The 11,242-nt window shown below is 32.3% G+C and overlaps 1 protein-coding gene across 1 annotated transcript; it reads right to left on the bottom strand.

The window, feature by feature from the left end:
* Nucleotides 1-2,238: 2,238 nt before the first annotated feature.
* On the bottom strand, nucleotides 2,239-10,891 carry LOC114392181 (probable E3 ubiquitin-protein ligase RHG1A). Its single transcript, XM_028353229.1, has 7 exons — nucleotides 10,769-10,891; nucleotides 5,696-5,779; nucleotides 5,077-5,618; nucleotides 4,790-4,861; nucleotides 4,144-4,191; nucleotides 2,964-3,098; nucleotides 2,239-2,662 (listed from the first exon to the last, which is right to left on the bottom strand). The coding sequence occupies exons 2-7, from the start codon at nucleotides 5,706-5,708 to the stop codon at nucleotides 2,459-2,461; spliced, it is 1,014 nt and encodes a 337-aa protein (XP_028209030.1). The 5' UTR covers nucleotides 5,709-5,779; nucleotides 10,769-10,891; the 3' UTR covers nucleotides 2,239-2,458.
* Between the last annotated feature and the right edge of the window lie 351 nt (nucleotides 10,892-11,242).

The following is an 11,242-nucleotide window of genomic DNA, read 5'->3' as shown; positions in this document are numbered from 1 at the left end:
TGGGGGAACTAGAGGGAGCTTACCAAGAGCAGAGTCAACCCTAGTGGCCAATACAATGCATACTATATTTAAATCATAATTTTGGTTTATATATTTTATATATAAATGCGGCATGTCAATTATTATGCTTTTATTTTTATAGTGTAATAATATCCTTAGAATAGGTGGTTTGCTCGACGACAAATCATTATAAAGAGGAAATGAACAAGAGAAAATAAAATAGATCTGATTACCTGCAATTTTGCATTTAGTTTCCCCAAGTCTGCCTCTATAGTGCCTAATTGTGAAACACCATAGAATTAGTTGAAAGAAAATGCAAAAAAATATTTTAGAAGGGAAAAGATTAAGTTGATTAGATAATGGGTATAATAGGTATTATACCTGAGTAATTCTTGTATACGCATTCACCTAAGAGGTCATCTTTGCACACACCAACTAAAAAATTGACATTCAACTACACCTCACCCAATGCTCCCTCACCAACGACACTACATGCAACGACGACTTCTCTCCTCCCTCCCTCTTCTTCAACGCGCCATCCTTCCTCTTTTGTGGCTTCACCGATGGTGTCGCCGACATGGCAGGCCTCGGAAAAATCAACTTTGCGCTCCCTTCATAGCTTGCTTCTTCTTTCAACTTCACGAGAAATTCACATTTGCCTGTTTCCGATGGCTTGAACTATATTGTTTTCTTTTGCGATAGAACTTATGTTTTTTGTCCCAATTATCGATGTCTCTAAGGCACTAACCTTCATCCCGCACTTCACCAACTCGATGAGCACCGTTTTGATGGTAGCGGGATGAAGAAATAATGCAGATAATGGGAGGAGGAGATTTCAATGGTGACTCTCAAAGGAAACGACAATGGCGGCTCGGAGAGGTGTTGACCACAACCTTCTTCACAAAAGGTGAGGCAATGAAGAGATCTGACGGAGCATCAATTGCAGTGGATGATGTTGGGCACGTTGGTGGTCTACGAAGTGCGGATGAAATTTCCATTCCAATTATTTTAACTAGTTCTTTTAAAAAAATGAGTTTTAAATTTTTAGTGGGTGTTTGTAAAGATGATGTGGCAGATGAGTGTTTATACAAGAATTACTCCTATACCCTTTGAATTACAAACTAAATAATAATTTTAGAAAAGAATAACAAAAATGCATTTAATGACAAAAAGCAATGTCTTGGAGTACGAAAGCCTCGTACCTTCAAAAGCTTTACACACATAAATCATTGACCCTAAATTTATCATTGTAAAAATGAATGCTATTTATAACTTAAAAAAACTAAAAACACACAAATTTTAGTCTTGAGAACAACTAAAAGAAGCATGGACAACACTCAAATCCCTGGTCTTGGCAGAGATAAAGCTGCTGTAAAACAGGCAAGAAATCCCGGGATATAGTCCGATGTAACTCCTACAAATGATTTGACATGCCATTCAACATGTTGAGAAGCAATTGTAACACTAAAAGATTGAGCATGCATCTTCCAAGCACTCCAATTGAAGCTTCCCAGAAGATGGTCTTTCAGTTTTGAGCAATAAAATCTTCATTTCATTTTCTTAAAGGAAAAATAAACAAGAAACAGAGAAAAAAAATACCTATTATATACTTCAAATTTTTACAGGACACTTTACCTTGACCTGGTAGAATGCAAACATAAACCATCATACTCCCTCCAAGCAGATCATCGGGAAATTTGTACCATTCAAAGAATAAAGCCCCAAACTTTTTTTAATTTTAATGATAGCCACACCCAGATTTGCAGAGAGAGGGAGTGCAAGAGTTTAACTCTAAAAAGGGTTTATTAACACCTCATAAGATCAATTACATAAAATCATCTTTGAAAATCTAATAACAGCATCCGTTCTTTTAAAAATGATGTCAAATAGCTATTTCAACATCTGTTTTTGAAAGAAATGATGCCAAAAACTTTGATGTAATTTCAAAATTACCATCGCAGCTATAGATTTTCCTAATGGTGAGTTTGGTTTGGTCCCTACCTTGTTTGTTTGTTCGTTTTCTCTTTTTTATTCTTTTAATAATACCATGTGGGATTGAGGCATAGGATTCTCTTCTTCATTGGTGCCAACCTACTTTGGACTAATGAATTTGGGATGATACTTTGAGTTTCATAAAAAGAGAAGACGCAAGTTTCTATGACTCTTGTCTAAAATAATATCAAATGATTATATACATCTACTTCAAAAAACTAGTCGATACTTCTAGAGAAGAGCAAATAAGTTCAAGCATCAAAGCATCTAATAAAGGAGTAACAACAAAGTAGCTAGGTTCTGTTGGGGCCTTGGAATGACTTCCTCTAATGTCATTCAAAGACCCAGTGACATAAAAACATCTGTTGAAAAAAAAAAGAAGCTTGCAAGAGTTTAAGGTCATAAGTCATCAAGCACCATATATGTACTCGCTTATTACATGAACATGTTTGTTCTATGGAAGCAACTAAACATTGTCATTGTCATTTTCATTAATATTAACTTCAGCTGCTGTAGCTTCACTTTTAACATTATTGTTGGTTTCCAGCCCAACTCTTTTGCACACTGGGCAAAAGTTCCTGCACAAAAGCCACTGTCGGATGCAGTGACGGTGATACTTGTGGATACAAGAATGAAGCTTCCCAATTAAGTTTCCCTCTTCAAACTCTTCCTGCATATGGAAACAAATTTCGTAAAAGAATGATTAACAGAACACTAAGACGTGAACATGCACGCGATATCCATAAAAAGAGAGTATATATAATGAGACAATGACATTAATAATAATTAAGCAGAAAAATACTATTTAGATTCGAGAAATAGCCTAATTGATTAACACTATATAGTAGAAATGAGACAAGGAATATTTATTTTCACCGCTATAATTAAAGAGTTTCATGTGTTGAGTTAACCACCCAAAATACTATATATATTGGTTACCCTGAAATGAATCAAAATGTAGCAGGACTCACCAGACAAATGGGGCATTTTTCCTTATCTTCTTCTGGAGCATCCTTATTAACAATCACATAAGTTTCACTCTCCAGGTGCTGCACGATCGTTTCGACAGTAAGTCCCTGGGGTAATGCATCAAATTCTTCGGGGTTCTGCTTCAAATCATAATTTTTAGAACAATAATCAACCCAAATAGTTTATTCTAAACTAGAATGAAAATTTACACTTCACTAGGAAAATAAGTACAAATGCATGCATTAATTGCTTCCTAAATATTTAAAAAATTCTAAACATAAGTTATAGGAGATTAAATTGGAGGTGGCGGAGGAGGTGAGGGAAGTATTGATTGGGAAAAATATATATAATAGTATAAGCAGGATGAAATTAAAAGGAGAATGGAAGGAGGAGGTAAATCATGAAATGAAATGAAATTAGCAACTTTTCAAACTTTATTTTCAGAAAACAAATGGAAAAGGCCAATTCTGGAAGAAATAAATTTCATTTAAATTTCATTGATGGATAATGAAATGTTGATTGCTAGCAAGATTTGAGGAAAAGGAGACTGAGGAGGCAAATTGGAGTTGTGAAAATTCCAAAATGTATAGGCCTAATTCAATTTCCAAGTTTATCAAAAGTTTTGGAAGATTTTAAAAGAATCTTGGAAAAATAGTCAGACGAGTGATATCCTCTTTAAGTTTTTTTGGTGCCAGGGAAGGAGTATTAATTCAATAAGGATTGGATATTACAGACCAATTTCATAGATATGCCACATCTATAAGTGATGGAGAAAGTAATTTTGGAGAATTAAACTGCAATTACAAAATGAGGTAATTGATGAATTAAGAAAAAAATATGAAAAGATTGCTAAATTTTATAACAGATTAAAAAAACATGTGACTCTACTTTTTGGGATTTCTAGACAACATGGGCTGAAAAAAATTGGCTTTATTTTTATTTTTTTTAAAAGAGAGGGTGAACATGCCCATTATAATGTGTTTCAAGTGCAGCTGTGGCAATTTTATGGAAATAGAAATCAAACCCATTGAGAAGTTTCAAATGCTTTATTTTCTTATTTCTTCCTTCCTTTCTATTTTACATCACTTATCACACTTATCATACAAATATGAAGAATAATGTGAAATTGAAATGGATGATAAAATAAATGCATTAATATCATTGTTCCATTATATTTCATACCTGAAACCCATATTGTGACACAAGTGCGTGGTCGATGCTCCTGAATTCCTATAAAATATAGTCACAAGAAACGTTTCTTAATTACAATGATTAAAAGTGATGAGAAATTAAAAACATACTGAATATTATCGAGAACAGTGTAAATAGTAGAAATTAAAGGAGAGTTTGCTTGCAATTTTGTTTTCTATTTTATTTATGCTCCCTATTTTCAAAATATATATACAGATAAAACAAAATAAAAGATATTTTCAATTGTTTCTTGTACAAATTTTTGAAAACAAGAAACTAAATGAAAATAAAGTGATAATTTTGTAATTGAAAAGTGAAAGCAAAATATAAAATTGCGAGTAATCGATCGCCTCCTAATTACCTCATATGGATAATACTAATAAAGAACACACGAGGAATAACATGAAAAAAAAAGTAGAAAGAGAAAGTGATAGATGAAATAAATGATATATGATAAGAAAGGAAGAAAACAGCTAAGATGGCTCGGCTAGTATAACCTATAAGTTTGTGATTCCTTTTATCCCTCACTTAGAAATAATGTTAAATCATATAATTAAGATGGTCTAGATACAAGATGTTTTTAAGGTTAAACTTGAACCATCATATGTAGAATTTGATTGTTAGAGCATGCACATACCATTGTGTCAAAATCTATATCAAACATTACAGCGGATGGACCACTGCGTAGAGCTTCTAGGATAGAGTGAACCTGTATGGAGAAAAAATGAAAACAGCAGAATAAGTAAATGCTAAAATAGTTACCAAATAAATTAGGATGGGAAACAGAGAAAAAATTCAACATCTACTGTGAAAGACAAAGAGTGATAAAATTTACAACTTAAAAATACATTCAACATGTAAAATAATGTGTTAAAATCAGATTTTTGTATGAGATAATTATAAGAAGGTAATCATTGAGCATACGTAAGATGAAAGCCTTCTTCTCTCTTCCGCAGAAGGATATGATGGTAGTGGTGACAACGAGGGTCCATGTTGGACGTAAGGTGGAACTCCAGTTCCTAATACTTGCACTTGATTATGATAGTTATGAGTTCTAGAGCTACTTGCTCCACCAGAGTAGTTCAATCTTTGTGACTGTGAAGGTCTCAAAGTTGAAGGGCCAGCTTGGTCATTCAGAAGGTGGTACACAACCGCTTCATTACGAACTCTACCATTATCGTCCTCATATCCAGATACTAATTGCCTTGGCTCTAAATGATTGAGCCTCTGGGGCAAATTAAATGAAGGAGTCCCAACCGAAGTTCCAACTTGTCTAAACATGGTACTCTCTTGTCCGAGCAATGGAGCCATATCATCGGCTCCAGGCATATCTTCTACTTGCCCTGCATTTTCTGGTGAGAGCGGAAATAAAGGAAGCAACTCCAATGTTTCAAATGGTGAAAGAGGCATCATTTCGTTTTCGTTGTTTGATCTGTTGTTGGTATTAGTTTGACCATCAGAGTCACCTTCACAAAAAGAACCTTGGATCAGTAGTTAAAGATTGCAAACAAATAAATGGTCAAGAGAGGAATCCATGATTCACCTTGAGGATTCATTGTAGATAAGTGTACTCTTCTGAAGGAAAAAGATTCAAATAAATGTGGCCTCAAGTATTGAGTCACACTACCTGCATGAGATCAGCCAAAAGAAAATATTATTCAGCATGCTAAAGTTATTTAAAAAAATAAATACTTACATTATATTATATAATAGCACAATTTCAGCCATGAGTGGTAATGTAAAGCAACATTTTGCCAATGAAATGGAAATCATTTCTTCTACTAAAAGATGGATCAGAATGACATGTGAAATGCATCTTTAAACATAATATTTGTAAGGATAAAATATGTTTCAAATTCCTGTGGCATATGCATAACCATGGATAAATTTTGTTTTCTGTTGAGTTCCTTTGTCTGTGTTTGTAATTTCAAATTAGAGGTTATGTATGTATTAAAACATATTTATGCTTTAAATCGTTCTAGTAGTGATGCTGGTAGTTTTCTTGTTTCCCAGTTAGCTTTTTAGTCAAATTTCTTTGAATAACTAAACTGGTAAATAGTTTATTCGTTTTTTTTTTTAATTTAATTAATAGTCTCAGCTTTGAATGCTAAAAACATACATGCATGCGTTAAAATTTGATACATACAGAAATCTATTGCCTTTATTAGTCAACACCGACTTAAATTCAAGATTGTCAAATAAAAAAAAAACCACGGCCCATTTCACCAAATTCAATCTTCTTCAGCCTCAAGCCACCAAAATCCACACATCCACTTAGCTAAATCTTTCTAGATCTTTAAATATTCCAATTTTCCACAAATCCCCCTAGCCATATTTCCGAACAAAACAGGATAAACAATAAGCTACACATTAGCAACGAAGATCCACATCTTCCTAGTTGAACTCTCATCGTAATCACATCGAATTCAACAATTGACTACGTGCTTCAAAAATCACAACATTCAAATCATACATATAAAATTAAACCCTTCCCCCTCACACCTCAAAGTTATTAAAAAAGGGAATATCGATTCAAATAGAGGAACAGGAACATCACTCATAAAAATGCTCCTATATTCAAGGGATGAAAAACATATTTAAGTCTTAATTTTTTTTATTTTTTAAGCCTTAAACCTTTCTAGTAATCATGCTAGTAGTTTTCTTGTTTCCCGTTATCTCTTTAGTCAAATTTCTTTGAATAACAAAAATGGTAAATAGTTAATTCAAGTATTTTTAATTTAATTAATAGTCTGAGGTTTGAATGCTAAAAACATACTTGCATGCGTTAAAATTTGAAACATATAAAAATTTATTACCTTTATTAATCATCACCCAATGAAATTCAAGAATGTCAAGAATATATATAAGTAACCAAAAACAATGAATTTAAATATAAGCATATTTTAATTACTTTGACCTTATTTAATGACATTAATAATCCCAAAAATACCTATTATTTAATTGTGATTCTTGTTGCAATGACTTCTTTTTATTAATGAAGGACACTTTAGGAAAAAAAAATTTAAATATATTTAGGTTCGGAGGAAGTATAGTTTATGAAAGATTAGTTGACTTAGGTAAAAAATATGTTTGAAATAAATGAAAATAGATAGGATTGAATATCCAACAATACATTTTTTGTACTTATCTTTTTACTAAAATTTATTGTTTTTTTTATCTTTAAGAAAAATCATTTTAGTCCATTGTCTCTCAATCTTCGGTTAATGTTATTCTTCCAAGATTGTGATCATTTTCAATTTTGAATTCTTTTTTGACTGTTTCAAGACAATAAATTTGTTACATTAGGTTCACCTACATGAAACTATTAACCTTAACTAATGTTCAAAAAAACAAAAGGGGGCTATAAATATGAAAAAAAAATGCATGAAGAATGAATTCCACAAACAATAAAAAAGAACCTAATTGCACAATTTTGACAGCTTGACTTTTGCTCAATAATTGGTTAGTATCTCTTGATCTTGAAGTTCAAATAATGTGAAACCAAACAAATTAGTTAGCTACATCTAGGGCCACACCATTTATGAAAACAACTTTTTTTTCTGATTCTGACCACACTGCTTGCTTAAGCGTGGTATTCTACTCACTTAAGAAAGGGAAAAAACTCACTAACCCTTGTTGCAATAGCTTGCTTAAGTGAGGTTAGCGACCTTCAGTGCACGAATTTTGATCTTTTGCAAACCCATGCATCCCCACACTACTAGAAAATTTACTTTTAACATCGTTAGAATAACATCGCTTTTATAGAAAAACAGATGTAAACGAAAATGCAATGGCATAATCGTAAATAATGTGACTTCGTTACCATCACTTTATGGAAAAACCAATGTTAAAGTGAGTTGGTTAACATCCATTTTTTAGAAACCAATGCTAATGTGACTTCGTTAGCATCGGTTTTTGGAAAAAATTGACGTTGTATTATCCTATTGATAATATTTTTCGTGTTTCTGGAACTTCACTCATCTCGCTCACAACTCGGCTCCCTCACGCTTCTGGCAACCTTAATCCCACGAACCCTTTCTCACTCTCGCGACACTGAAACTATGGTTGACACTATTACTCTCAGTCCCACTCTCGTTGGTCTCTTAGTGGTGGCGACAACTTCTAGTATGTTTTTCTCTCAAATCTTTGTGGATTGTGTGTATCTTCCTCTTTCTACACTATAGGATAAACTTTTAGGTTTTCTTTAGTCTGTGATTATGTCTGTGTTGATTGTTGAACCTGATTAGTAGTACGGTGACTGTAGAACAGTGTTGTAACCACCACCACCACTGTCACTGCCACTACTACTACCAATTGCGGTTGATCCATAGGAAGTAGTAAATTATGTCTTTGATTTTTTCTCCTTGCTACCTTGACAACCTATTTTGTCTAGTGAATAAAGATTTGGGAGGAAAAGAGATTGATTAAAGATTGTTAGGGTGTAAATTCTTTTACAACAATATTCGCCAATGTTTTTAAAGGACCACCTTAGGAAAAAAAAATCTTGTATGTAGAGCTAGCATCCAATATACAAACAGATGAATCTATTAAAAAATTTCATCATGTGAGTTCAAGAGATTGAATTCTCTTCAAGTCTTTTTCAAATATCATTGCCCACTGTGTTCTTATTGTACAATGAAAATGTATTGGTATCATATTGTTATGGAAAATCTATCATGCTTTGTAAATATAAATGTGGAATGTAGAAAGACTCACTATTTAAACATATAGTAGTCAAAATCTATCTTGAAGTATATATTTAAGGCACTTTGCCATTTGGCGCATATAAGAGTTGAGTTCGAAAGCTACTGCACTGCTTTACAAACTATAAATGTTACCTAATAGGGTTTTAGTTTCTACCTCTTCATTTTACTTGTACAGACATCATTGCTATAAATATGTTGCATGGAGTAAGCTCCTAGATAAGCATGTTACATAGTCAGTTTTTGCATGGACCAATTAGTGGATTTAGTTGGTTTGACAAAATTTACTTGATGTCATGTTTATATTGTAAATGGAGTTTAGAAATGATGAATGAAGATCAATACAACTGGAAGGAAATGGCTATGACGATGATGAAGATTAACAAAAAGCAGAGGAAATGTTCAACACAATTCATATTATGGATCAAGTTACGAATTTCAAGACTAATCTCTAATAAACATGACATTATATAACATATTAGTATTGCTTATATTAGTTTACTTTAAATGTAGCCTTATGGTGAAGTGAGTAGGTCTTTTGCTGTAAGATGGAAGGATGAACTAGAGTATAGTTGGCATCTACTATACAGTAATGGAAACATGAACTCTGTTACATACAACCAATATCTGGTGAACCCAATTATACTGGATGGATGGACATAACTAAGAGATTTCTATGGACTCATAGAAAATCATCAAGTGACCATGACCCATTTTGGACATAGTGTTTTCTTCCTGACCATCTTCAAAAGCAACTCTGAACCAAAAATTTATCCTATATGGCACTCCTTTTACCACCAAGTTCCTAACTCAATCACTTTTTAAGTCTTGCTAAATGAGTACAAAGTGACTTTTAGCAGTTTGGTGAGTAATTAAGCACTCCTCTATCTGTCAAATTTTAAAATCATATACATATATAAGGGAAACTTAATGTTAATTTCAAAATATGTCGAGTACCATGTACTCATTTATGAAAGCTGTAGGATTCACCTATCCTAATCTGAAAGGGATTATGAAATGCAGGATTGTTTATAATCATTGGAGGAAGTATGCAAAAATTTGCTATGAATGGAGGACTTTTGCATAATCACAAAATTTGCAAGCTATATTTGAGTTCCCAGATGCAACATCTAACTTTGTTTTATCTTGGATTTGTTTGTAATTAAAGTACATTATACTATACTAATATTTGTAAAAATTTTGTTCATAACTCTTGGTGATATATTTTGTGGGAAATGATGCTTGGAACATCCTGAAAACATTTGTGGGAAATTTTTTTATAAGTACTCTTTGTGGTATATTTTGTTTATAACTTTGGTTTATTTTTAGAGTTTTTATAACTTTGACTGATAAGCTGTGATATGAATAATTATAGATGGTAATTAAAAAAACATATAGGATGTTAAAAAAACCAAAAAAAAAAACATCGATTTTTAGAAAAACCTATCTAGTTTTTTTGGTAAAACAACAATGACTTTTAAAAAACTGATGTTAACGTTGATACTTTTAATATCGGTAGTTTCAACATCGGTTAATAATTGATTTTGAAAGTCCTTAATAACCGATGTTAAAAACCTATTTTTCTAGTAGTGCCAAATCAATTCAAATCTATTTCTACCACTCATAATTGATTTAAAACAAATCTCAACACTCAATACAAGCCCAAAAGTACTTAAATCAATAATTAATTGAATATAACAAGCATAAAACAAGAATTCCCAAATCCAAATCATAAAGGGAAAGAACTTGAAGAACAACCAAAAACCCACTTCAATTGATTCATACAATCAACGCTCAATTGTTCATAGAAAACAAAACCCTAACTTGGGGAAACAAAGAGAAAAGGGAAAAAGAGAAAAGAGATGACTCATAAACCAAGAAGGATTGGAGAAGACAAGGGAAAGAACACTCACCTAGAATGAGGCACAAAGGGGAGCTTCACTTGAGTCTCTAACTTCCTTCTTCCTTCCTTTTTCGATTTCTTTCTATTCTCTCTTCAATCTTATCTCCTCTCTCTTCCTTCTTTATATTTAATATTTCTAACAGCTAATAACCTTAAAATCTCTCTCACACACCCTTCCCATAACATTGAAAGTGGGTAAAGGGATTTGGGTGGGCCTATTGGGCCTTGTGCACTAATTGTGTCCTATTACCTTATGTTCATTAATCAACAACAACAAAAATATTAATAATAATAATAATATCCTTTATTTTCATTAAACGTTATAGCTTCTCTCATCATTAATTATGTGCATTTTCATTAAATGTTAACTTCTCTCGTCATTAATTTTTTTCTTTTTTGTTTGTTATTACTATCATTGTCTTGCAATAATTGTTGTGTAAAAAAAATTAAAAAAATGTTTTTTATCTTTTATTGTAACATTAAT

This window comes from Glycine soja, chromosome 17 (assembly GCF_004193775.1).
Source record: "Glycine soja cultivar W05 chromosome 17, ASM419377v2, whole genome shotgun sequence".
Classification (NCBI taxonomy): domain Eukaryota; kingdom Viridiplantae; phylum Streptophyta; class Magnoliopsida; order Fabales; family Fabaceae; genus Glycine; species Glycine soja.
The sequence above is the reverse complement of the archived record's forward strand: the minus strand, read 5'-3'. Positions and strand labels throughout refer to the sequence as shown.